Genomic DNA, 26,195 nt, shown 5'->3' on the forward strand with positions numbered 1-26,195 from the left:
AAATCTGGTCAGTCTGAGGATACACTTGAGAAGGGCAAGTGGCACCCCAGGGAGGAGCGTCATAAGGATGATGAAGTCAATAATCAGAGCTCTGCTGATGATGTGAAGCAATAGAAAGACGATGCTGAGATTGATGAGACTAAGGCTGGTCTGGGGAACAACAAACTGGTGAAACTGAATTCAAACAAGTCCCTGGGAGGATGGCTTGCTTTGTCTGTGGGCTTAAAAATCATACCACTGAAGAATGTAGAAGGAATTTGTTTTGTGAATTATGTGGATTTGCCAATCACACAACCCTGGATTGTAAGAGGGAACCTTTCTGGAATGTGGGACCTGAATTATGTGCTGCACAGGTAACTAACCAAAGCTTCTTCTATATTGACGAGAACATTGATCCAAAGGCTTCTAGAGAGAAAGCTAGTACTGCAATTATTACTGTAAATAGAGGTGTGCTTACTGGCAAGCAGATTGAAACATAATTCAAAATAGTGGTTAGTAGTGAACAATGGAAGTGGACTGCTAGAAAGAAGCAGATAACAAATCACTATGAGATTTCCCTCAGCAAAGATGGTTCTGGAATATAGCAAGTTTGACCTAGGTATTAAAGGCATGGATGTTCAATTCTGTATTGAGCCTTGGACTTCTTCTCTTTCTGCTAAAGGACAGTTGCAACAAGCATGGTTCAAAGTTAGGGGATTCCTGTGGACCAAAGAGGTTTGAAGACTGTTGCTAAAATTGGTGGCCCGGTGGGAAAGACTATGATCATTGATGAGAAAGACTAGATTCAATAGAGACTTTGTAAGGCTGAAAATTGCCTGCAGAAATGTTGAGCTGGTTCCTCCATCTGCTGAAGGCAATCTGGGTCTCTTCATCTATGACTTTGTTTTTGAAAGGGAAGTCTCTCAGGAGGATAATTTGGGGAATATGAGGGTGGCTGGAGAGGTTGATGTCCCTGAGACTCAACCTAATCCCAAAAAACAAAGGACATATCAACCCAATATTGGTGCCTCTGGAAGTAAAGCTGATATTGGACACAAACCTATCGATGAATTCTATCATGGGAAACACCAATGTAGGACCGGCTCTGTTGAAGAGATATCTGTTAGACTCTCTGGATCTGCTCCCAGTAAATCCTCTTTTGCCAAAACCAAAGCCTAGGAAAAAAACCATGGGTGACAAAGAAATAGGTGTGTCCATAGAGTCTGAAGATACTATACCTGCTGCAACCTATGAACCTACTGCTGAAGAAAAGTTTACAGATGACAGTGATAGCAATGATGACTATGAAGAGAGAGTGAATAGAGTGTTGGGTGATAAAGCTGAATTATCCAAAAAGAGGAGTAAGGAACATTGGCTGACTAGGTATGAGGTCCTGGAACCCTCCTTGAAATCCCCAGATCCTTTTATCTTAGCTCCTCGTACCAAGATACCTGTCCCTGTCACAAAAGAAAATGATGTGGAGCATGAAGTTGAGTTGCCACATGTGAAGGAAAGTGAGAGCACTGAGTCAGATATGCAGGATATCAACCTTAAAAATCTATCCAACCCCTGTGTGAAGATCAAAGAGCAGAGATGCGAGAGGAGGGCAAATGAGAGGTTGCAAGTGAACCTCATGAAGCCTATGGAGAGTACATCTTCGAAGAAGAAATCTTGAAGGTACCTCTTCTAACAGTGCAAACTCTTTATCTATTCTTGATAATGATATTCTTATCCAGAAAGCTAAGGATATGGGTGTTGTGGTTAATTCTGATGATTTCCAGTCTATTGATTTACTTAAAGATCTTGAAACTGCTAGGATTGCTCTTAATAAAAAAGCTGATGACCCACTTGAATGGGAAATTAATGAATCTTCTGCTGATGATGACTTTATTATGGTTACTCCTAGGAGAAGCAGGAACCTGCTAAGAGATTTAATATTTCTGGAAAGAAACCTTCCAAATTGAAACATTAGGAAAATCCTTGTGCTGAAAAGAAAGGTAAGGGTGGCTCTCATGGAAACCGTGACCCACCTTTGCCTAAGAAGAAACACACTGGTAAAAAATGAAAGGTTTAATCTGGAATTGTAGGGGCAATAGGAAAACTGGTGTAGCCTCATTTCTCAAAAATCTCATTCAGGAACACCAATTCTATTTCATTGGCCTCCAAGAAACTATAGTGGGTGACCTTGAGGACAGAATCCTTGAAAAATTTGATCCCCATAAGAACTATCCAAAAATTTGATCCCCATAAGAACTATCTATGGAAATGGATTCCTGCCAGAGGCAGATCTGGTGGTATTCTTACCAGTATAAATATTGACAAACTTGAGGTGGGCTCCTTCTTTGAGGGCAAATACATGCTCCAAATGAATTTGTGGGACAAACATCTCAAACTAAGATGGAATTTCTTGAATGTGTATGGGGCTGCACAAGAAGGGAACAAAGATGAGTATCTAGCTGAACTGGCTAGGTTCTGTGATAAGAACAAAGATCCTCTTCTGGTTGGAAGGGACTTTAATATTATCAGGTTTGCCTCAGAAAAAACAAGAATAATGGGGTCCACAGGCATACTGATCTGTTCATCTCTATCATAACATCTCAGGAGTTAATGGAATTGCTAATGAATGGTGGGGAATTTACTTGGTCCAACAACTAAGAATTTCCAACCCTGGAAAAAACTTGATAGGATTCTTGTCCACAAAACATGGGAAGCCCTTTTCCCTACTGCCTTGGTCTATAAACTTCCTAGGGAGGTTTCTGACCACAACCCTCTCATCCTAACCACTCAAATCAATGTGCCCTTGAGAAAACTCTCTTTCAGATTTGAGTTATCTTGGGTAAAAGAGGAGGACTTTGTCCCCAATGTCAAAGAGCTTTGGGACAGACCATGTTTTTGCCAAGTCACCCTTGGATAGAATTCAAGCCTAACTCAAGAGGTTTAAACAGCACTTCAAAGGTTGGGGCTTCAACAAACACAGGATACATAGAAACCTGAAGAATGATATGCATGATAAGTTATTGGTTCTTGAACAACTTGAAGAAGATAATCTGTTATTTGTGGATCAAATGGCTAGAAAAACTCAGCTGATGCATGACCTCATAAAAATCAATGAGGAAGAGGAACTATATTGGTTTAAGAGGTTACGTGAAAAATGGGTTCTAGAAGGTGATAATAGTACTGAGTTCTTTCGTAGAGTGGCCAATAGAAGGAAGAGAAGAAATACAATTATCTCTTTAGAAGATGGGTCTAACACTATTGAGGGAGATGATAACCTGCTAGCTCATGCTACTGAGTACTATAAGAATCTATTTGGTCCTGCTCCTGGAAACCTTCCCCATCAATTCTGATCTTTGGGAGGCCAGTGAAAAAGTCACTGAGGCTGATAATGTTCTTTTAACCTGCCCTTTTTCTGAAGCTGAAATCAAACATGCCCTGTTCCAAATGGAAAAAAATAAAGCTGCTGGACAAGATAAAATTCCTGTTGAGTTCTACCAGCCCTGTTGGGATGTTGTGAAAAATGACATCATTGAGCTTTTTGAAGACTTTCATAGGGGTGTGCTGGATGTGAGGAGGCTCAATTATGGTGTTATAACTTTGCTCCCCAAAGTTCATGATGCTGCGAGAATCCAACAGTTCAGGCCCATATGTCTGCTGAATTGCTTATACAAATGGATTACTAAGGTTTTAACTATCAGACTAGAAAATCTAGTGGATAAGCTTATTCTTAATTCTCAGACTGCCTTTATAAAGGGAAAAAAATATAATGAATGGTGTTCTCACTTTACATGAAGTTTTGCATGAAACCAAGAGAAGGAATGAGGTTGGTGTGGTCCTAAAGCTTGATTTTGAAAAAGCTTATGACAAAGTAAACTAGGATTTCCTTTTCTCTTGCCTGAAACTTTAGGGCTTTTGTGAAACCTGGTGTCAGTGGATCAAAATGGTTGTGTCAGGTGGTACCGTATACGTTAAGCTGAATAATAAAAAAGGACCTTACTTTGTGAGCGACAAAGGTGTCAAGCAAGGGGACCCTTTGTCCCCAATCCTTTTCAACTTTGCTGCTGATTGTTTAGCCAGGATGGTCAGGCAAGCTCAGAGAAATAATCTGTTGTGTGGTCTAGCTGATAATTTAATATCTTGGGGGGGGGGTGATCATTCTGCAATATGCAGATGATACCATTGTTTGCCTCAAAATGATTTGGATATGGCAAGAAATATGAAACTGCTGTTGTACTTATATGAAATGATGTCAGGGTTAAAGATCAACTTCAGCAAAAGTGAAGTACTTCTGGTTCATGGAGACCAAGGCAAATGCATATCCTATTCTGACATCTTTAACTGTCAGTTTGGCTCCTTCCCTATTAGGTAACTTGGAGTGCCTGTTAGTCCCAGTAGATTACATGTCAAAGATTGGGACCACCTGATAGAAAAAATGAGAAAAAGCTGATGACATGGAAAGGGAGCTCTATGTCAATTGCTGGTAGAACTATTCTAATCAATTCGAGTTTATCTAGCACCTTCATCTATCATATGTCGATGTATCTCTTGCCTAAGACAGTAACTGACAAACTAGACAAACAAAGGAGGACTTTCTTTTGGCAAGGCAATGGCCTGAAAAGAAAGTACCATCTTGTCAAGTGGGAAACAATTTGTCAGAGCAAAGAAAAAGGTGGCCTGGGCATCAAAGGTATTAGAAGGATGAACATTGGCCTCCTGGAAATTGGATAATGAAAAGGGGATTTGGCAAGACATAGTAAAGGCCAAATATTTTAGGGGAGGGATGCTTAGTTATGTAAAACACAGAATTGATGATTTCCCTGTCTGGGCAGTCAGGCTCGGTGTGAGATGTGTCTACTTAAGAGGGAGGAAGGTGAAAGTGAACAATGGGAAAAAAGCTCTTTTTTGGGAAGATCCCTTGCTAAATGACAAACCCCTTTTCATCACTGCACCTGTCCTGTATGACCTGTGTAATGAAAAGTTCATTACTGTCTATCAGGTTCTATCTGCAAGTGGTCAGCTGACTTTTAGACATTGGCTCCCTCCAATTCTGTTTGAAATGTGTATGAAAATCTTGGAGGATGTTTATTCCTATGACTTTGACAATGTAGCAGATCCTGTTACCTGGAAATGGTGCAAAGATGGTAGTTTCTCAACTAAATCTGTGTACAATCATTTGGCTTCGGGTGATGTTGGTGTGAAGTTCACACACATCTGGAAGGCCAAACTCCCATACAAAATTAAGATTTTCTGTTGGCTTGTGGAAGAGGGTGCTATACTAACCAAAGATAACATGGTGAAACGTAATTGGCCTGGTGATCCTACTTGCTGTTTCTGTCATGAATCTGAAACCATAAATCACCTTTTCTTTCAATGCGCAGTCGCTAAAGTCATTTGGGGGATTGTGGGCCTATGTTCGGGGGTGACAAATATTCTGAGGACATCCAGCAATATAGGTCCTGGATGTCGACCTGGTTACCAGGGGGTTCTCCAGTTTACATTTTCTGCCTGGCCGCTGTGTGCTGGGCAATATGGAAGCGCAGAAATAAAGCGTGCTTTGAAAACAAAAAACTGAAACATCCCGCAGAGATAATTATTCACGCGTGTGCTCTTATGTCTTACTGGGCAGGTCTCTATGGCGCTGAGATGCAGAGCAAGATCATGGAGGGAGTCAAGGTCCTTCTCGCCTGTGCTCACAAGGTGTTGGCGCAGCAACCCCGTCCAGTGCTCTATCTGCCGGCGCCCCAGGAGGATACTTCCGAGGAGGAGAACGATGACTGAAGAAGACCTGCGCTGCTGCTTCTCTTTTGGCTTTGGTTGTGCTGTTGTAGGTATTTGTGGCGTGTGTCTTCAGTAGACTGTTTTGCTGGGAGCTGTTTATGTAGTTAATCTGGAGGCTCGTCTTGGGAGTCCCAAGACCGCGGGTGATTCGGGTCTGGGGCATCTGGGTTTTGAAGGTCAAAACCTCATGTGGTTTCCCCTCTCTGTTCTCTCGAATCACCACGCACCCCATTCTTTCTCTCTCTTTCTCCCTTCCCCGAACGTCCCTTTCTCTGTAAGAACGTTGGTATTTCCGTTCATGCAATGGAAATGGGGTGCGCCTCGATTCGAAAAAGAAAAGGGAGACAAAAGTAGGAGCACATTTTGTTGTTCAGACATGCATGCTACTATCAACCAAAGCGCCTGTCCAGTTTGTCATGCATTGTTCAGAATTCAGAAACTTGTCATCTGACCTGTGGGCTGTACTATATTTTGATTATTATGCCTGTAAACTACTAAAGATCCCAAGTACCCAACTACACATTGTTCACAAGGTAAGCCTAACTACTGGATAATAAAATGTTAAAGACCCAGAATATAGTACAAGTGAAGCAGCGTATACAACACAAATTAAATGCAGCAATCATATTCAGAGCACATATGTTTACAGTTGAGATGTGCTTAAGGTGGGTGAACACATATATTTGCACACCTATAATGATACATAATCGCGCGTTGACCTCCGTCCTCTGGTGCGCATTCATTTCATCATCCGCCATGGCCGGCGGCGAGAGCTCGGGCGAGCGGGGCGCGTGGGAGGCGGCTAGCACCGTGTTCCGCATCGCGAAGGTGGGCCTGTCGCTGGCGTCGGCCGTCATGACGGCCACCTCGAAGCAGTGCGCGTTCCGGCCGGACGGCGGCGGCCTCGCCGGCGCAGCCTCATATAGCGACTACGGCTCCTTACAGTAAGCAACACATCCGCTCGCCGCCGACGCGCGTGGCAGGGCCGGCCATGGCCGCGCGCGCTTGATGGTTGATGCTTCCATTGGAGGCAGACCGAAGGGCTCATGCCTGCCTTACGCCCACATCGTGTATGCAGGTACGCGGCGCTGGCCAACCTGCTGTCGGCGGTGCTCCAGGGCGTGGCGATCTTCCTGGAGGCGGTCGGGAAGGGGAGGTGGGCCAAGGCCGTGGAGCTCGTCGACAAGCTCGCGCTGGCGCTCACGTCGACGTCCGCGCCGCTGCTGCTCGCCCTCGACGACATCGCCTCCTGCGGGCCGCCCCGTGGCGGCGGTGGGAGCCGCGCGGCTCGCCGCCGGCAGCGCACGGGCTTCGGCAACAAGCTTGAACTGGCGTCGTACGCCAACCTCTCCACGGTGGTCTTGGCTGCGGGCAACGAAGTCGTGAAGAAACTCAAGCGGTTGCCGTCACCGTCACCACCCCCTCGACGGCCACCGCAGCCGCCTCTCCCACCACTCCGGCCACCACCACCTTCACCTCCAACGCCTCCTACCCCACAGCCACCATCAAGGCCACCGCCGCCGCCACCACCACCTCCTCATGTCCAGCCACCGCCTCCTCTACCGCCGTCATCACCTCAGCAGCCACCACCTCCTTCTCCCTCGCTGCCGCCTCCACCCACTCGACGGCCGTCACCACCTCCTTCTCCCTCGCTGCCGCCTCCACCCACTCGACGCCCGTCACCGCCTCCTTCTCCCACGCTGCCGCCTCCACCCACTCGACGGCCGCCGCCTCCTCCGCCACCGCCATGCACTTGCGGCTCCGACGGCGGCTGCGATCGCACGCAGCAGCAGTCGTCGTCAGCATTTGTTGTGATTATGATGTTAGTAGCAATGCTGTTATTTTGCCGCCTTTCGTCATCACGTTAAGTTCGTAGCTATACAGTGCTTAATAATAAGATCAATGTTTTGCTGCTTATTATCGATGCATCAAATGGTAAGATGATCGAGACGACGGGAGCGAGAGCATTCTTGAGCATAGCTCGATCACCCCGACGAGGACCTCGCGTTTGCCTTTGACTCGACGTAAACGCGATGTGATGTGCCTTTGACGAGCTCGATTTTCTTGTCAATCGATCAAAAGAGAAACATGAAGATCGATCGAAATAACGTCAACAAGTTTTGAAAAGATCAAAGGCAGACCATAGATCGAGCCAGAAGAATTGATCCATCCCAACGCAACGTATATTATTTCCAACTCCAAGACCAACGTGTTGTAGCTTGAACTGAACGAAGAAACCAGCAGGCCCTTTTCTAGTACTAGAGCGAAGGTTCTGTGAAGGCCAGTCGGGATTCTCGCAGCCGCAAGGGATCCCGTCAGCCTCCCTGGCCCTCCGGCACCGGCGCCGGCACCACAGCGGCGGCGGCGTTGCACGCTGTGTGCATCACCGCTCTTCCTCATCTTTCTTTTTCCTCTTCTCTTCACCTTTTCCCTCTTCTTCTTTCTTCTTCTTCTCTTCCGCTTCTTTCTCTTTCCTCGCCGGCGTCAGCGTGACGGTTGGTGCTAACCGGTAGGTGTATATGCTTTCCTTCTTCTTCTCTTCCGGCGCCGGCGCCTGCGTGACGGTTGCTGCTAACCGGTTGGTGTAGATGCAGGCGGAGACGGTGACGGCTGCGGCGAGGGAGAGCGCCGCCGACACGCGGACCCGCCCGCAGAACCCGCGGGTCTGGCCGCTGCGGCACGCGCCGCTGCGCCGCCCGCGAGGCGGGCCGCAGGAGGTGATGTCGTCGACGGCGAGCAGCAGCGCCGCCGACGTCGACGTGAGCGCCTGCACCAGCCTGTCGATGAGCTCCACGGTGCTGGCCCACTTCTCCTTCCCCACCACCTCCAGGAAGATCGTTACCATCTGCAGCACCGCCGACAGCAGGTCCGCGAGCGCCGAGTACCTGCATTGCATGCGCCGCCGGTTCAGCGCGTGCGCCTCGGCGGTCGTGCACGTATGAAGAAAAGAAAAGAAACGACGGAGATCCAGCACGCCTTGCCAATGCAGTACACAACTTACTTGAAGGAGCCGTAGTCGCTATAGGAGACGGTGCCGGCGCTGCTGCCGTCGTCCCGGAGCACGCACTGCGTCGAGGCGGCGGTCATGATGGCCGACCCCAGCGACATGCCCGCCGTCGCGATGCGGCACACGAGGCTGGCTGCCTCCCACGCCACCCGCTCGCCGGAGCTGCCGCCGCCGCCCATGGCTCGATGTGCACGCACCAGATCGAGGGCGAGGGTCTAATGGTGAGAACGGCATGCAGCTAGAGATTCCAAGACATTTGTTCAAACAATCGTGTACCAACCTTAAGCATCTCATCAACAGTAAAATATGTGTTCTTTTACAAGATTCCACCTGTAAAACGGCGGCAATATTTTCTTTTGGAGGTGTCAACGCTGTCTTCTGAACGGAGGCAGTTGGATTTGCAGTTTTCTAATAAGCCCTCCAACAAAGCCATCTCAGCTAGCTCATAAGGCCTCTCCAAAGATGCTGAGTCAGCTAGTTTATAACTATATCACATCAGTTTTTTATCCATAGGAAAAAAGAGAAAGAAGAACTATATCTTTTATTCAAGAGATACTCTCATGTACGCATCTCTAAATCAGTGAGATTGATATGTGGGGCTATCTGGATATATAAGTTAGTATCTGACTCTAATCGTTGGAAGACATATCTCGTATACTATCTCTTAAACATATAATTAAGCTAGCAGCGGACTCTAAGGGGGCCTCTAACGAGCGGCTCCTAGCTGACGTGCCCTTTCTTCCTACGTGGAGGGGGAAAGAAGGGTGAAAAAAATTGTCACTAGCGACTAGCTTCTCGCCCCCCTCCCCCCCCCCCCACCACCCCACTCCCCGGATAATACCCACTGTCTCTACCAGTGTGACTCGGGTACTTTTATTTTGTCCCGTTTTTATTTTGCGCCACTAGCGGATTTTTCTTATTCCCATTCCCGGCCACATCGGCTGGCGATTTCATCCCCTTGCATGCGGACGCTCTAACCGAGGAGGTGTAAGAATCCAACTTATCATTTTGCTTACATGGAAGAAAGAGAAGACGAGGAGAGTGTACTATTTTTTCTTTAGAAGCTAGCTCATAGAGAAAAAGTGAACAACCTAATTTATTAATGAGAGAGGTTATGGTACCAAGATGCTTTGAATAATATGGTAAGGTAAACTAATGAAGAGATAATCTTTTTACTATCTCTAGTGCAAGGTAGTGCGCTAGCTCAACCACTGACGCGGCCTAAGGTTGTCTCCAACGGGAGACTCTCAACCGTTCTCTACCCTATATATAGAGAAGATTCCGTTCTCTATATGCTCCAGCAGCGTTCTCTAAATGATCCTCTAAAATAGAGAACGCTATAGGTTTCCTCTATATACAGAGATTCTCTCTCCTCTTCTCTATTTTTTCTTTACGTTTTAAGCACTGGATTAAATAAAAATAAAATATGTCCATAGCATTTGAGATATGATAAATACGTACGTACAAAAATTTGGAACAAAATACATTTCTAATATAGGGTTTAATGTATAGAGAATGAGATTTAGATAATGTAGTTGGAGAGAAATGAGATATAGAGGAGAGAATTTTATAGAGAAGTCCGTAAATGACGGATATAAAGAAGGATACAGAGAACGATGGTTGGAGATAGCCTAACAAACAAAATTTGTGAGAGACCCGAAGTTCGAGGAACCTACTTCCTTCTGTCACTAGTAGAGTAGTAGGCTCATTAACCAATCAGCACAGGGCAACCAGTTGAGACTCTCCCAGATTATTGATGTGGGCCGTCAAACAATTAAATTTGTATTCATCACCAACCTTAAGCATCTCAGCAGTAAACATATACATGTGTTGGGAACATGAATGACGCCGAGTATTGGGTGCTGGATTTCTCTTTAGTTTTGTGGTAGTTAGGCTACCTATCTTGCGAACCAAGTATGTAGTTGGATGACTTGGATCTCTTCAAACTTTTGAAGTTTCAACGTATAGTACTGTCTATCATTCAAAAGACAATACGAAACTTGGTCTTTTATCTTGTGGATGAGAACGAAGTTACCTTATTCTTGCATCCCAAAATATTTTGCAGTTTCTATTGTTTATAAACTTGAGCCGATGATACATAAGTTCAATAATAATATGGTAGAATTATCAAGCATAGGGTGTCCACTAGCCATTAACTTTAGCTTAGTGTGGGGTTTTGCATGCAGTACGTGAAGAACAAGCCAGGCTGCTACCGAGGGGGCATAGGCGAAGAATGAAACCCATCCCATGTTACCGTTTCTTTTGTTTTTTTTATGGAACAACACTCAACGAGCACCTTTCTATTGATATAGCACTATTGATATAGCAGCGAAATAGAGAGGTCATAACCAGACAACAACAAGAAAAAAGAAAATTACAAAAACCACTGCTCAACAACTCAGGCCGGTCGGATCAGGGTATCAATGCAAGCTGCACAACTCGTCTCCACGAGACAACTCTGGCCAGTCGGAAAAACTCCGCACGACAAACGTAACAAAACTGAAGCCTTTTCACGACACCCACCAAACATCCACACTCATGGAGTCGCCGAGAACCTCCAAGCGAGACCTTACGTCAGGGAACTGAAAGATGCAGACAGCACGCATCGGGAAGATCACCGCCATGCGGGACCCTTTGCCGCCGTGCCGATGCAACACCACCTCCACCTGATGGAGTGATACCACCGAAACCGGACCTCTCGTAGGCTGCCTCACAGTCGCCACCATGATAACACAACACGCGGGGCCTCGCCAGCCCGCCACAATACTCCACGCCATGATTCCATTTCTTTTATCGCCGTTAGGGTGGTGAGCAATGTTGCCCCACATCCCCCGATCTCCATCAATGCCTAGCCACCACCGTAGGCCAACTTGCTTCCTTGGTAACCCCGAAACGTCACTGTACAGCCGTTTGGCGTTTCGGAAAGTTTCGATATCCGATACGCCTGGGATACGCGGCCGATACGTTTCGCCGCCGTATCGGCGAAATTAAAAAAAAGAAAAAGACGCGATACGTGGGCTAAAACGTTTCGCAGCTAATTGGGCCGTATCGGCCCATAGAACGGCTGCCCTAAGCCCCTAACGCGCACCGCGCGCAGCATATCCGCTGGACCCCTCCGGCCGCCGCTCCCTCGCCCGACGCTCGCCCGCCGGAGAGGAGCCGCCGCCCGAAGCCGGAGCCCCGCCGGCCGCCACTCGCCGGAGAGGAGCCGTCGCCGCCTGCCGGAGAGAAGCCGCTCGGCCGCTAGAGAAGTGGAGAGCCGAGAGGAGCCGTTGTCCGGCTGTCCGGACTTCAGAGAAGAGCCTAAGGCACCGCCGGCCAGGTGGCCATCGGCGCAAGGTTTGGGTGTCTTCCACTCTTCCCCTCCACTAGTCCACTGCACATCTCGAGTTCCTGACTTGCTGTTCCTCAAATCAAGGAGTTCCTGACTTGCTGTTCCTCATATTTTCTATTTGAGAATTGAGACTTGAGAGCTAAATTTTTTATTCTGCATTATTATTGCTATTATTATTATTTGTTAAAAAAAACTCAAGCGTATCAGCGTATCGGATTTTTTGAGAAAATGCCGTATCGGCGTATCCGTATCAGCCCGATACTGATACGCATACCCGTATCGGTGCTGCATAGCTTGCTTCACCCGTGAACATAACCTCCGCCGCCCGGCACAGCGTCTTCCAACGATGTACCGCACCGAATAGCTCACTAAGCTGAGCAACCCACCGTGATCCGCTGCAAGCCAAGTCGTCCCATGATGTCGATGCCGCAAGCGTCATCCTTTAACACCGTCTCACGCCGCACTGACAGTTGCCAATCAAAGCTAGCCGCCGCGGTCCGCTACAAGCAACCACAGCCGCCAAACATGCGACAACCTCCGGCCGCCACCGTACCTGCGAACGCCACCACGAGAGCTCTGCAACACCTGTCCAGTTTGCCACGAGGCGGAGTTGCCAACCCCTTCTGCTACTGCCCATGACCAATGGACCAGGAATGCCTCGAGCCTAGATGGATCTCCAAAGACGACGCCTCCAAGGAGGAGGCGACGCCAAGGCACCACAGCAGCCCATCCGGGGGCGACGCCGCCGCTGTGCCTCCACGCACCATGCCGCTGCCGTACCTCCGCCTCTGCTGCGTTCACCGTACAAGAGCCTTCTGAGCAACCACGGCCGCCGCCACCTTTGCGCCGCGCAGCAACTCCACGAAGCGCATGCCCGTCGCCGGTCCACCTCGTCGGCCCGCGCTGACCCCCACTGCGCGGTCTTGTCGCCGGCCGCCGGCCGCCACCACTGCGCGGTCTTGTCGCCGGCCGCCGGCCGCCACCACCGCGGGGCCTAGTCGGCCAGTGCCGGCCGCCGCCGCGCACGGCCTTCTCCACCCGTAGCAGGCCTCCACAGTCCGCACTCCTCGCGTCCAGGTGACGCCCACGCCGGCACACGGCCGCCACGGGGCCTCTGGGGAAGGGCGACGTGGAGCCCCGCCGCCGCCCTCCTCGCCCCAGCGGCCTTCGCCCGCGGCCGCTGCAGCTGCCGGCCCCGCGTCCTCGGCTGCCGGCCACGCAGCTCCTTGCCAGCGCGCTGCCCCTCCGCGCCCTCTTGCGGCTGCCCTCGTGCCCGCGCTCGGCCGCCGGTCGCACCTCCGCATAGCCCCTGTGCATCGGGAGGGGCCGCGCCGTCGATCCGAGCACCCACGCTGCGCTCCTCCAGATCTAGCCATGGGACGACGGATCCGGCCAAGGGGTCACTGGATCCGGCCGTAGCAGCGTTGGAGCCGGGCTGCGTCGTCGTCGTCGAGCTGCGCCGCCCGCGCCACAGAAGCTCGACTCCTCGGCGAAGATGTCCCTGCCGCCGCCTTTCTCGAGGCTGCCGGACTTCCGGTGAGCCTCTCTGGCTGCGGCAGGGGGATGGATGGAGAGGGAGCCGGTCCGCCGGCGGCGCGCTGAGCCGCCCGTGTCGCCTGCGGGGCGGCGATGCGGGGGCCGTATCTCTTCGGTCTTTCCGTGTGCTGGATGATTTTGCGGTCCGTTTCTTTTGTTGTGCTGTCACATTTTACTGGGTTCAGTCATCCAAGGAAAGAGTGACAGTTGTTATTAAATGGAAAAAAAACCGAAAGAGTGGCAGTGTTCAGTCTTTTTGCCGACCACCTCTATCCAGTTACATGTGACAGGCACAAAGTCTGTAACCTTTTATTTTTTCTGAATACGACCTGCTGCATATATTTATATTATAGAAGAAAATTTGAATTATATGTGCTTAATTTACGCATAAATTAGAAACCATGGAAGAGGGAGAGGAGTACGGGGCTGTTTGGAGTGTCGCCTAACCCGCCACGGCGTGCCTAACTTGTGGCGCTCAAAACGACCGCCACACCTGCGGCGGAAAAAGTATGGCGCGCCGTGGCGGGTTAGGCGGCACTCCAACAGCCCCGTACATCTCTGATGAAGTTAGCAACTTTTTAGTTTAGCAACCATGAAATTAGCAACCTTTTTTATGAGTTATATGTGACCAATCTCTGATGACCGACACGACACCCGTCACCTAAGGCGATCTTCGTCCGTCACCTATACGCAGTTTTTCATGTAGTGGTATTAATTTATGGGTGACATACAAGGCTAGAAGCCGACTGTGTCTAATATTTTACCTTTTGCTTGGTACGGTGATTGCGTTATTTGTTGGAAGCTAAGTATATATGTTTTGTTGCTGGCCGACCCCGTTTTGCTTTTGGTGACATTGGGTATATATACATCTTGCATGTCTTGTCATATTCAGGATGTTATTACATGCCTTATGATTAGGAGGGGTGCTAAAGGGACTTAATTTTTAGCTTAGATAATTTAAGGGTTAGATTTTAATCTTATACAATTTTGAGGAAAAATACACTGGGGTCACGATCTGTTACCGTCTCTGCTTGTGATGGATCCGATTTTGCATGAACGAACTAATAAAAAAGTTGACAAATATCATGCTTTGCTTAAGTTGGGTTGGCGTCATTTAAAACTAGCAACGTACGTGCTGTTAAAACTTCTTCAGGATTGCAAACTTAACATTAGCAACGTGCACAAGAGCAGCGCCAAATAGCCTGTCAACTGATTAAATCGAGAAAACAAAAGTAATAATAAATTAACTTGAAGGTTGACGATCATCGATCGATTTTCAAAAGGCCTTTTGCAAGTACTCTTGATTTCTTACTAGGTTTGCCGCCAATCATATATGCATTTCTCACAAAGCTCCATGGATACGGCTCGGTCAAGCTCGAGCACGGCGAGCACGGGGCCTTCTATCTAGAAGAAGGCGCCGCACAGTTCCGGGTCCTCGCAGTCGCACGGGATCGTCAGCCTCGGGCACCGGCACCACGGCGGCGGCATCGCCGGCGGCGTGCTAACCTCTGTGCAACACTCTTTGTCCTTCACCACCCCGTCATCCTTCTTCTCTTCCTCCTTGTCGTCCTTCTCCTTCGCCTTCTCCGTCACAATCAACTCAACCTCACATTTCTCTACCTCTTCTTCCTTCTCATTTCTACCACCCTCGTCTTCTCTGCGCACGACTACTTTCACCTTCGGTGCGGACGGCGGCGCCGGCCTCGGCGCCAGCGTGACGGCCACCGGGGCGTGCCTCGTGTAAACGGACGCTGAGACGGACACGGACGCGGCGACGGAGAGCGCCGATGACACGCGGAACCGCCCGCAGAACGCGCCGGCCTGGCCGCACAGGCCGCCGCCGCGCTGGCGCCGCCCGCCAGTCCCCCCGCCTCGGGGCGGCCCGCCGCAGGAGGTGATGTCGTCGACGGCGAGCAGCAGCGCCCCCGACGTGGACGTGAGCGCCTGCGCGAGCTTGTCGATGAGCTCGACGGCCCTGGCCGCCTTGCCCTTCCTCGTCGCCTCCAGGTAGATCGCCACGCCCTGCAGCACCGCGGACAGCAGGTCGGCGAGCGCCGAGTACCTGCGCGTGGCGTCGCCGGAGATTCAGTAGCCAGCGTGCCTCGGCGACCGTGCACGTCGCGCAACGATGGGAGGGATGCTTACTTGAAGGAGTAGTAGTCGCCGTAGGAGACGGCGCCGGCGGCGACGCCGTTGTCCCGGAGCACGCACTGCGTCGAGGCGGCCGTCATGATCGCCGACGCCAGCGACAGCCCCACCGTCGCGATGCGCAGCACGAGGCTGATTGCCTCCGACGCGCCCACCTCGCCGGAGCTGCCGCTTCCCATGATGGAAAGATGGATGGACGCGCACCGGCTTTCCTTGCCAGCGAGCTGTGCAGACTGCAGACTCTGTTGGGCCGGACAGCTTTGTGGATATACACTCCAGCATGAATGCATGACCACCCAACCGGCATCCACTAGTTGCCCAACAATAGGCATGATTATACTACTGCCACTGTCATCCATTATGCAAATATGTCAATGGCTCAAATCTGAATTTCTGATGATCTCTTTGATCTGGATGATGGTTAAGCTATATTCTGAAGAATATGGTAGTTGGATTTGTACTTTCCTAACAAAGAAAGCTGTGGGACATTAGCAGAGTCAGAAACATATTGTATTTAGTTTGCTCAACACAAGATGAAAGTTGAAACTGATTGCTAATGGAATCATGGCCTATGGATCCAATTGTTTCCGAGCACTCAGGTCTTCCTTGATCATCTTACATCATTTGCGAAAATTGAAGCGTACAGTACCGATAGACGGGAAACCAGAGTGATGTGATCAAATCCAAAGATTGCTAGCAAAGATATATACAACAAAGCAACAGAATTAGGTTAAACTTAAACCAAACTGATGGTCATGGTGATCTGCATGCTTAGGTCCCGGACGGCGGTCATGGTGATGACCGATATCGTGTCACTTGCTTCAGCTTTGTAGAGCAGTCTCCAAGAGATGCTCGATCCGGTATTTCATCACAGGTTGGCCAGATCTTGTCTTCTTGAACATCTTCTCCCTCAGTTCTCTCCGCTTTGCCTCAGACTTCTCCTGCTGTTCCCTCTTTGCCTGAATGATCGCATCCCGCTCCTTCTTAGCCTTCTCATCCTCTGCACGTTTTTTCTCATACTCCTCCTTCAAGCTTTGTGCAGTGCGCTTCTTCCCTTTATGATGCGGCTTTGGCACATTTTGTGCATTATCACCCCTATCCTGCAAATTGAAATAAAATAAAATGAGTTGGAGTTATGCACTCTGAACATCCAGAACAGTTGTGCTGATTTTCATAGTAAAAAAAGTGAATGAATGACAAAGTGCATCATAACTTCAGCCGCAAAATATTATCCACTGGTCTAACTTCTATCACTGAAAGCAGACTTAGTTTCGAAGAGGGTTAAATTACCTCACGGATTGGAAATTCTGGAGGCTGATTTGGCTGATTTTGTTGCTTCTTTGTCCTTTTGTACTTGCTAATTAACTTAGCATTCTTGTAGAACTCTTTTTTCTTCTCTGTGTATCAGAGCAATGGCTTAATCAATATAATTGGAATCAAATTACAACAATACCAGCAGACATCCAAAATAATTTTACATAGAACTTTTGGAAACAAGTATATAAATTTATTACATGCCATATCTACACCTAACACCAGTACAATGTCCATCAAACCGAGGAAGCGTGCTTAAGCAGGCTACATGCTCTGCATTATTAGACTCCTCACAAGTAATGCACATAATTTTCTCAATGTGAAGGCATATGAGCACTGAATGAAGTTAATTCCCAGTAGCAGGATTAGCAATTTAGCATGCATTTTCCGCCTGTAGTACCAAGTGACAGTTGTGGGTCTAGGAAACAGATCGGTACCCGAAAGGAAAAAAAAAACCCTATAACCAGGCTATTGGAAAATTCAAACCTTTCCTTTTTATACTGTAAAGGAAAACATAACAAAGAATACCAGAGCCTGAGATACAGACTTCAGGTGCGCTGTTATTGTTCCAGGCACACAACATTTTTAAAGAGAACTTCTCAGAGACCCGATTCTTTTCACAATTTAAAAACAATCAAGCATCCATTTTGATTAATTGGGATAGTTGAGTACACGAAACCAGATCCCACATCATGATACTTCCAAAGGCAGAGACTGTGTAGATAGCTAGACACCTAGAATCATTCACAGTTCAATCCAAACCTCAGGGAGAACAATGCAATTCGTCGTGAACTCAATCAATCTCCTGCTAAGCGTGACCAGATTAAATGATTAATTATCAGCTAAGCGAAGATCTCCAAGCGAACGAAGCTAGATTTCTGCAAACCAAACGCAGGATGCCAGCTAAATCAATTTAATTCCTCCGCAAAATCCTACCGAAAACGACCCACAGCATGTGATGCCGTCATGCCAACAGCAACAAGAAGCCCCTAGCTAATCCCACTCCAAACTACGCCACGAACCCTCGGGAACTACAGTTCGGCGGCGGAGGTGGTACTCACTGATGAGGGCCGGATTATAGCCGGTGTTCCGGGACTTGGCGCTGGCGAACGCCGCGAGGGAGAGCGCCCCGCCGCCGCCGACGCCCAGCCGCTGCTCGTTCCGCCTCCGGCTCGCGCCGCCCCACCTCCCTTTCCCCTTCCCCATCCCGAACCCGCCGCCGCTTCCTCCCTCGCCGGCCGACGTGTCGTCGCCGCACTGTCGCGGCGGCGGCCGCTTCATCTTCGCGCAACGCAAGGTTCGGAGAAACCCTAGGCGTTCGATCCGGCTGCGAGCTGTTTGCCTCGGCCGTCGGCTTCCGAATTTTTTTTAAAAAAGGGTTAAAAAAAATTTTAAATTCGAAAAAGGGGTGCCGATTTGGAAAATTTCTAAAAATGGGTACTTCCCGCCCATCCAACGGGCGGGAGGCGTGGGGCCGGAGGTTCCCGCCCATCCAATGGGCGGGAGGGGTCTGTTCGCAAATAAGAAAAAAAATTTATTCGCGAAGAGGGACCTCCCGCCCAACCAACGGGCGGGAGGTCCCTTTTCGCGAATAAGAAACTTTTCTTATTCGCGAACAGGCCCCTCCCGCGGCGGCAAAGGCATCCCGCCCGCCCAACGGGCGGGATGTGCCCTTTTCTTATTTTTTATTCGAATTTATATTTTATAAACTATTTAAAATTTATATTTTTTCAAATACAAAATTTTTATTCACCATACTCTCGTGTAAATCAAAGTTGTGTAAATTATACGAAATTAGTCATGTAAATCAAAGTTGATCGAAATGATAATTATAAAGGACTTACAGCTCGAACTGGCGGCAGTACCGCTAGACGCTTGCGTGCGATGCTGCAGAGGTCGATGGGCCAGCTGTGTATACGTGGGCGGACGCATGAGATGAACTGGAGGCCCCCTCGTCATCTCTGCTGCAACACGCCAATGCACGTAACGCTCGCGTCAAGTTACCATGAATCCGACGAAAGCTCTCTTTGTACTATGCCTCCGGTACACGTACTCCACGGTCAAACAACGTGATCTGAGATGCAGCTTCGACCTCCGTGCAGTGGATCAGATCGATCTGCATGAGTAATGAGAAGCAGAGTAATATTGTTATTGATTTTTTTAAAAAAATTTATATGTATACAAAAGAGTATGGCAAATAATTCTTGTATTTGAAAAAAATATGAATTTTAAATAGTTTATAAAATATAAATTCGACCAAAAATAAGCACATCCCGCCCGTTGGGCGGGCGGGATGCCTTTGCCGCCGCGGGAGGGGCCTGTTCGCGAATAAGAAAAATTTCTTATTCGCGAAAAGGGACCTCCCGCCCGTTGGTTGGGCGGGAGGTCCCTCTTCGCGAATAAATTTTTTTCTTATTTGCGAACAGGCCCCTCCCGCCCGTTGGATGGGCGGGAACCTCCGGCCCCACGCCTCCCGCCTGTTGGATGGGCGGGAAGTACCCATTTTTAGAAATTTTCCAAATCGGCACCCCTTTTTCGAATTTAAAATTTTTTTTAACCCTTTTTTAAAAAAAATTCGTCGGCTTCCCCACTGGTTTCTTGCCAGATACCCGGCCTTTTGGGCCGGAGAAGTGGGTCGTCCTTGGGCTCTTGGGGCCAAAAGTTGGGCCTCTGGCTCTATGTTTTGGGCCGGAAATCAGGGACCAAAGCGAAACGGAAACCAAACCCAAAGGGCTCAGCTGCTAAAACCACCGCCCCCTTCTTCTCCAGTTCTCCCTCCCACTGCTCCCCCCTTTCTCTCTCCAGATCTCACCCGCCATGGACCTCGACGCGGGCCACCGCCGCGCCCCCGCCGCCGCCGACATGGACGGCAACGCGGCCTCCGCGCTCCCGCTCGCGGGCGCCTCCTACCAGCCCTACGTCTCCGAGCTCCTCTCCTTCTCCATCGAGCGCCTCCACAAGGTACGTGCTCCTGCACCCACACCCGTGGCGCCTCCTACCCTCGCCGCGCGAGGCCCCTGATTGGGCGGTGGTGGCGATCCCGTGACGTTGTTGGTTGGTTTGGTGGGCGATGGGCAGGAGCCGGAGCTGCTGCGGGTGGACGCGGAGCGGGTGCGGCGGCAGATGCAGGAGGTGGCGGTGGAGAACTACGCCGCCTTCATCGCGGCGTCCGAGGCGCTCTCCTTCGTCCGCGCGCAGCTCGAGGGGTTCGACAGCCACCTCGAGGCCCTGGTAATGCTGGCCGGTCCCTCCCTGCTCCTAGTACCCTTTGCTTCATTGCTTCTACTGCGTGCCCATTCGCATCACAAGTTGTTGTGCTATGATGATCAGTAAGTAGATCCTGAGCATGCAAGTGCAAAATTCATTTAATGCTGGTGCAGTGATTAAACCCTGTTGCTTTATGGTGGTAGCAAGCTGATCACCTGATCTTGTCACTGTTGCGCCCAAGAGATGTAGTATCACAAGCAGAAATGCAATTCTGTTGTGCAGTCATTCTTAACTTGAACTTGGACCAAAAAAATTGCTTGCAGTTTATTGATACTGACTAAAAAATGAAGATCAAATGTACATAGGTCAAAACAGGAATTAGCGTTAGCACTGTGTGTAACTAAGCCGTTATTTAGTTAGCATAATAATTAGTGAAATACATAGTTTGTATCTCGAAATATGTGCTTGAATTATAAATTTGCACAGAGGGAGTATTTGAGAGGCTTGGGTGAGCCGTTGCATAATTTGCACACGTCACTGGTGTATCAGGTAGGACCCTTTAAACAGTTTGAAGTAGATGATCCTGCGCACCTAGTATTGTCAAAATTAGGTTCAAATACACTTCATGGAAGAATTAAATACAAATTTATAGGTTGTATCCATGACAGAGATTTTTGTTAGACTTGTAGTATTTGTTAGCCTGTGAAAACCTCAGAGTCTGTTTATACGCTGAAACAAGGTTTCTCAATAACATTGGTAACTGTGCGAGTCATCTTGATTGAAGATAGAGGAGATACCAAATTTTCTTCTGTCTCTTTCTATGTGGTATGCTAACATTATATCATTGTTTGATTCATACTACATTGAGAGTATGATGTGAAATGTTTGACCATGCTGTTTGTGCACCATTGTAGATAGAGGAGATACCAAATTTAACATCTGGCTGCACTGAGTTTGTCGAGTCAGCACAGCAAATTTTGGAAGAGAGGAAGCTTAATCAAACATTACTAGCCAACCATAGTACCTTGCTTGACTTGCTTGAAATCCCACAACTGATGGACACGTATGTAACTTCTTTTTTCTTACCATTTCCCTTGGTTGTTTACTGAATGTTTGAGTTGTCGGTGTTACTAATATCATTTGATCTTTTAGTATGCGTAGTTTCAGCTGTTATTGTTGCTGAGTCATGCATGACAGTCTGTAAGGTAATGCTCGTAGGTGCATACGGAATGGGAACTATGATGAGGCACTTGATCTAGAAGCTTTTGTAAACAAAATTTCAAAGTTGCACCCTGAGTAAGTTCTGTAGCATAATTCCTTCCGCAGCAACTGACATTTGCTGTTATATTAACCATTCACTGTTCCAATTGAAGTTTACCTGTTATCCAAGGCTTAGCTGCTGAAGTCAAGAAGACAATACAGTCACTAATTTCACAGCTTCTCCAGAAACTTCGATCAAATATTCAGGTGAAGATGCTGGTGTAATAAAAATTATTAATGACTATGTTGCATTGAGCATGACTCCTATGGGAAGTTGATCATTCTAGAGATTATATTACGCATGTATCGTATTTCTTTGTTATCTTCAATACTTTCTCTTCTCACCCCAAATTGTTTGATTTATTCACCTTGAGCGCATATGTATCTTACAGTCATTTTATTTTCTACAGTTACCTGAGTGCCTTCGTATTGTAGCACATTTGCGTCGAATAGGAGTTTTCAGTGAATCAGAATTGCGCTTACAGGTATTCTGAAAATTTTCATATAATTTTCATTGTATGATTTATTTCTCTGATTTCTTTCATATATTATGCGGTAAATTTTCTGGAAATGATTTCAGCATGTTCATCTTCATATTCTAATGCTGATATAAGCTCTAGTTCTTGAGGTGCAGGGAAGCTTGGCTTTCTGGGATTCTTGAAGATCTGGACCAGAGGAATGTTTATGATTACCTGAAGGGCATGGTGACTAGCCACAGGGTACATTTGTTTGATGTTGTTAATCAATACCGAGCAATATTCAACAATGATAAATCTGGAAATGAGGAGAACTATGATGGTGGGCTGCTTTTCAGCTGGGCAATGCAACAAGTTAGTAATCACCTCACAACTCTTCAAGTTATGTTACCAAACATAACTGAAGGTGGGTCTCTGTCCAGCATTCTTGATCAATGCATGGTAAGAACTGGCTTCCGATCCTCTGGATTATTGTTTTATACAAGATTAGCAGTGATATATGTATCATTGATAAATTTGAAACACTTTCATGTTGCAGTATTGTGCAATGGGTCTTGGCTTAGTCGGGTTGGATTTCCGTGGCCTACTTCCACCTATCTTTGAAAAGTAATTCACATTTACATTGTGGAATTTTATTATTAAGAGTGAAGATTTTAAGGGGCTTTATTATTGATGGTGTCATCTGTTTTTTGCAGCGCGGTTCTAAATTTATTCTCAAAGAATATGAGTACAGCGGTTGAAAATTTCCAGGTAAAGCAAATTTCTGCAACCTTTATATATGTTGACATACTGTTCAATTCTAGATTTGAACTGAACTCACTATGCTGTTTGTGCTTTTGAACTAACTTTGAAGTTCTTTGGACTCTGCATCTATTAGTATAATATCTGACTGCAGCTGTAATACCTTGTACCATACTAGGTTGTTTTGGATTCACACCGTTGGGTTCCAATGCCATCTGTTGGCTTCGTAGCAAATGGAGTTGTGGATGAGACTTCTGATGATGTGACTCCACCTTCTGTTTTAATGGAGCATCCACCTCTTGCAGTTTTTGTTAATGGTAATTTCTCCTAAATCACACTTAATTTTCGTTTCTAGATCACCATGTGTTGCCTCTAATCGAGCATATCTTTGGTTACTGGTGTGTACAAGTACAAGTTGATATGTTAATTTTTCTTAATATTCTTATGTGCAGGTGTTTCAGCAGCAATGAATGAGCTGAGACCATGTGCACCATTGAGCTTGAAACATGTCCTTGCTCAGGAGGTGGTGAAGGGATTACAGGCAGTCTCTGACTCCCTAGTTAGATACAACGCCATGCGAATGTTGCGTGGGAATGAGTCCGCTCTGTTCCTTTCACTCTGCCAGGCATTTATCGAGGTGCGTCAAGTTTTCTATGATAGAGCAATGGTTTTGAATCTGGCAATAGAATATGACATGTTACAATACACATGAAATGAAACTGAACGGCTGAAAAGTCTTAAACCCATCAAGTCTAAACTGTACACAGTAAATATTTCTCTTTAGATGTATTGAAGGTTCACATCTTAATTTTTCATGTCAGGTCGTACACCCTTACTGTGCCGCATGTTTTGGCCGATGCTACCTGAACGGAGCAACACTGATCACAGAGTGCCAGAGCACATTCAACGCTGTCAGCCAGCTACTGACCGTACCTGCGAGATCAAACAGTTCCAGCATTGAGAGAAGGCAGTCAGGAGGCATAGACAGGAAGCAGTCGGGAGGCATTGATAGGAAACAGTCGGGGAGCATCGAACGAGGGCAGTCGGGAGGCATCAACCGAAAGCAGTCCATTGAGAGCGCTGGGTCAGCCGTCACGGATAATGGGCTCCCGGCTGATGGACCGGGCCCTGAGGTCAACAGTGATGCTGCAACCCCATCCTCAGTGGTTCAGGATGATGCGCGAAGCAGTCCGCCGTCAAGCAAGTAGATATTTGTAGCCTTTCATCAATGCCTTGTTATCTTCAACCAAAGAGGATACTGCTGCAAAGTTACATTCATCGAGTTTCACTCAGTATTTTCCGCTTTCGGTTCTACAGTGTATACAAGCTTCTCATCAGCAGATATTTGTATCTTGATTTGTACAACACTCAAATCCTTAGCCGTTCATTGTTACCTGTTAGCCCATACCTAGATCTTGTAGAGTGTTCCAACCCGGACAATAATCTGATAATACGAGCTGTGTTGGTTGCATTGCTGAGTGCTGACTAACATTTTGTTCATATTGAAGAGCTCAGTCATATGGAATCTATCCTTGGAGAGAATCATGGATGGATAGACAGCTGACCTTTTCTTTTCTATCTGATAACCAGCTGTAGATTGAACAGGGGAAAAAAGGTGAGAGAAGCTGGAGACGAGTGCAAGCAAAGTGTCAATGAAATAAAGAACAGGCGGATGATGAAGGAAAGGATTGATAAAAGACGTGCCACGGCCGGTGGCATGCATATGCGTGCGGCCCATGCCATTGCGCATCTCATCGCCTTATCCTATCGGGTATCCTTCATGTCACGGCACCAACAATTCAACGGCAAACAATGTATCCAAGGTACCTCTGATCAAAGGCATGGAGGATTGGAGGGAGGTCTGCCAAACTTTTTTTTTTCTTTTTGCGAGAAAGGGTCTACAAGACCTAACACTTGTGTAAAGTGTGTTTTCTTCGTAATCCTAAGTTCTACTTGCAGTCCTGATCACGTAGCATTGAACTACTGATGGCAAAATATTGTTCTATGACAATTATAGTTTTTTATTACTGTGTTTGACCGACTCGTACTCAGTTAATAGGCATGCAAGACTGCAGACACTCGAAGAATATATGTTTTTATTTTGCGAAACACAATACATACGATTGGTATGTATGTTTTATTGAAAGTGTGTTTCCTTCACATCGGTTCTTCGGATGAGTTTTAGAAGTAACAAAAAATGCCATATGCAGCACAGCTTCTACTATCTCATAAAGAGGGAAACCTAAATAGAATGTGTGCTATCTTTTTTTTTTGTCTTTCTTTTTGCAGAACACAATGCAAATGCAAACCACTCATGGCTCATATACACACATTTCCTATCCGCAATAAATAGAGGACGAAGAAGGAAATAACGGTTTCATGCACCAATACATGTTTCATATTAGTAAACTGAGGCGAAGCTAGCGCTAACATTACCGTAGTGCACTCCTCAAGATATCAGCAAAATTTGGTAGCAATCCATGATGACCATTAGTCATTCAGTGGTAATTTTTTTGATTAACCATGGTGCATGGGCACCAGGCTAGCTTAACGTGGCGTCGCCCCCGAGTACACAAACAATAGTTTGGCACAGATCTAGCCATAGCATCTCCAGACTCCAAATGCTCAATTAAATATATAGTGGATAATACTTTTTTAAAGAACATAAAAAGATATTGACAGTCAACTTTTGTATTACTTAACGGCCATAAGATATATCTAGCCATAGCATCTCCAGACTCCAAATGCTCAATTAAATATAAAGTGGATAATACTTTTTTAAAGAACATAGAAAGATATTGACAGTCAACTTTTGTATTACTTAACGGGCATAAGATATTTAGTACGAGACGTTCGCCCTGGGTCGCTCTCCCAGCACCAGAACTTGCAACACCCCCCCCCCCCCGGCGTCGCTCTCCCAGGCGACACGAGAGGCGATCCCGCGCCGCTGTCCGGGCACCCCCACTTCGCCACCTCCAGTGGCTGCCGCCGCCAACCGTTCGGGCGGCGGTGGCAGCTCAGCCTGCTCCCTCACCCTGTCTTATCTCTCTTCCACCCCGTCTCTCTCCTCCCCCGCCCTCCAAACCTCACTATCCTTCTCCGCCACCGGCCACCGGAGCCGAATCCGACCTCCTCCTCGCCAGATTAGGGGTTCCCTGGGCCGGATATGTGGCTGGACGCCCTCTGGGGCCGGCACTTTGTTGCCCCGATGTGTGGGGGCGCACCGTCTCCACAGCTACTCTTCTTGGGGTGTGGTGCCCCGCGGCAGCCCTAGTGGCCGCGCCGCCACGATCGTCGTTCTTCTCGGGGTGTCGTGCCCCGCGGTGGCTCTAGTGGCTCCACCGCTGCTGCTCTTTGGGGTGTCGTGCCCCTCGGTGGCTCTGGTGGCTGCGCTGTCGCTGTCGCTGCTTGCCCGGGG

At 47.9% G+C, this 26,195-nt stretch overlaps 5 protein-coding genes and 1 long non-coding RNA gene across 6 annotated transcripts; 3 read left to right on the forward strand and 3 right to left on the reverse strand.

Annotated features, from left to right (window-relative positions):
- Positions 1 to 1,424: 1,424 nt before the first annotated feature.
- On the forward strand, positions 1,425 to 6,074 carry LOC112886856. The gene is made up of 2 exons (XR_003227445.1): positions 1,425 to 1,656; positions 5,603 to 6,074. It is a non-coding gene; the product is annotated as an uncharacterized LOC112886856 (long non-coding RNA).
- A 436-nt stretch (positions 6,075 to 6,510) lies between these two features.
- On the forward strand, positions 6,511 to 7,698 carry LOC112885551 (CASP-like protein 1U3). Its single transcript, XM_025951145.1, has 3 exons — positions 6,511 to 6,698; positions 6,833 to 7,153; positions 7,695 to 7,698. The coding sequence occupies exons 1-3, from the start codon at positions 6,511 to 6,513 to the stop codon at positions 7,696 to 7,698; spliced, it is 513 nt and encodes a 170-aa protein (XP_025806930.1).
- Positions 7,699 to 8,137: 439 nt separating this feature from the next.
- LOC112885552 (CASP-like protein 1U2) lies at positions 8,138 to 8,940 on the reverse strand. The gene is made up of 2 exons (XM_025951146.1): positions 8,756 to 8,940; positions 8,138 to 8,639 (listed from the first exon to the last, which is right to left on the reverse strand). Exons 1-2 carry the CDS (start codon positions 8,938 to 8,940, stop codon positions 8,138 to 8,140), a joined length of 687 nt encoding a protein of 228 aa, XP_025806931.1.
- A 6,033-nt stretch (positions 8,941 to 14,973) lies between these two features.
- LOC112885553 lies at positions 14,974 to 16,117 on the reverse strand. Its single transcript, XM_025951147.1, has 2 exons — positions 15,777 to 16,117; positions 14,974 to 15,693 (listed from the first exon to the last, which is right to left on the reverse strand). Exons 1-2 carry the CDS (start codon positions 16,109 to 16,111, stop codon positions 15,036 to 15,038), a joined length of 993 nt encoding a protein of 330 aa, XP_025806932.1. The 5' UTR covers positions 16,112 to 16,117; the 3' UTR covers positions 14,974 to 15,035.
- A 196-nt stretch (positions 16,118 to 16,313) lies between these two features.
- LOC112886062 (stress response protein nst1) lies at positions 16,314 to 18,446 on the reverse strand. The gene is made up of 3 exons (XM_025951819.1): positions 18,155 to 18,446; positions 17,070 to 17,176; positions 16,314 to 16,879 (listed from the first exon to the last, which is right to left on the reverse strand). Exons 1-3 carry the CDS (start codon positions 18,372 to 18,374, stop codon positions 16,601 to 16,603), a joined length of 606 nt encoding a protein of 201 aa, XP_025807604.1. The 5' UTR covers positions 18,375 to 18,446; the 3' UTR covers positions 16,314 to 16,600.
- A 1,407-nt stretch (positions 18,447 to 19,853) lies between these two features.
- Positions 19,854 to 24,277, forward strand: LOC112887504 (conserved oligomeric Golgi complex subunit 8). Its single transcript, XM_025953687.1, has 12 exons — positions 19,854 to 20,054; positions 20,172 to 20,324; positions 21,215 to 21,363; positions 21,519 to 21,596; positions 21,674 to 21,767; positions 21,971 to 22,045; positions 22,181 to 22,477; positions 22,575 to 22,642; positions 22,732 to 22,786; positions 22,956 to 23,094; positions 23,230 to 23,414; positions 23,599 to 24,277. The coding sequence occupies exons 1-12, from the start codon at positions 19,911 to 19,913 to the stop codon at positions 23,983 to 23,985; spliced, it is 1,824 nt and encodes a 607-aa protein (XP_025809472.1). The 5' UTR covers positions 19,854 to 19,910; the 3' UTR covers positions 23,986 to 24,277.
- Positions 24,278 to 26,195: the final 1,918 nt, after the last annotated feature.

This window comes from Panicum hallii, chromosome 3, assembly GCF_002211085.1.
Source record: "Panicum hallii strain FIL2 chromosome 3, PHallii_v3.1, whole genome shotgun sequence".
Lineage (NCBI taxonomy): Eukaryota > Viridiplantae > Streptophyta > Magnoliopsida > Poales > Poaceae > Panicum > Panicum hallii.

What these genes read in the sequence shown, in the direction of transcription:
- LOC112885551 (XM_025951145.1), top strand. Translation starts at nt 6,511, where the DNA reads ATGGCCGGCGGCGAGAGCTCGGGCGAGCGGGGCGCGTGGGAGGCGGCT. An exon ending in AGCGACTACGGCTCCTTACA is followed by an intron (nt 6,699 to 6,832) that starts GTAAGCAACACA and finishes TCGTGTATGCAG; the next exon opens with GTACGCGGCGCTGGCCAACC.
- LOC112885552 (XM_025951146.1), bottom strand. Translation starts at nt 8,940, where the DNA reads ATGGGCGGCGGCGGCAGCTCCGGCGAGCGGGTGGCGTGGGAGGCAGCC. An exon ending in AGCGACTACGGCTCCTTCAA is followed by an intron (nt 8,640 to 8,755) that starts GTAAGTTGTGTA and finishes CATGCAATGCAG; the next exon opens with GTACTCGGCGCTCGCGGACC.
- LOC112885553 (XM_025951147.1), bottom strand. Translation starts at nt 16,111, where the DNA reads ATGCCTATTGTTGGGCAACTAGTGGATGCCGGTTGGGTGGTCATGCAT. An exon ending in GGCGACTACTACTCCTTCAA is followed by an intron (nt 15,694 to 15,776) that starts GTAAGCATCCCT and finishes CGCCACGCGCAG; the next exon opens with GTACTCGGCGCTCGCCGACC.
- LOC112886062 (XM_025951819.1), bottom strand. Translation starts at nt 18,374, where the DNA reads ATGAAGCGGCCGCCGCCGCGACAGTGCGGCGACGACACGTCGGCCGGC. An exon ending in CTATAATCCGGCCCTCATCA is followed by an intron (nt 17,177 to 18,154) that starts GTGAGTACCACC and finishes TCTGATACACAG; the next exon opens with AGAAGAAAAAAGAGTTCTAC. An exon ending in CAGAATTTCCAATCCGTGAG is followed by an intron (nt 16,880 to 17,069) that starts GTAATTTAACCC and finishes TTCAATTTGCAG; the next exon opens with GATAGGGGTGATAATGCACA.
- LOC112887504 (XM_025953687.1), top strand. Translation starts at nt 19,911, where the DNA reads ATGGACCTCGACGCGGGCCACCGCCGCGCCCCCGCCGCCGCCGACATG. An exon ending in ATCCCACAACTGATGGACAC is followed by an intron (nt 21,364 to 21,518) that starts GTATGTAACTTC and finishes TAATGCTCGTAG; the next exon opens with GTGCATACGGAATGGGAACT. An exon ending in CTTCCACCTATCTTTGAAAA is followed by an intron (nt 22,643 to 22,731) that starts GTAATTCACATT and finishes TGTTTTTTGCAG; the next exon opens with CGCGGTTCTAAATTTATTCT.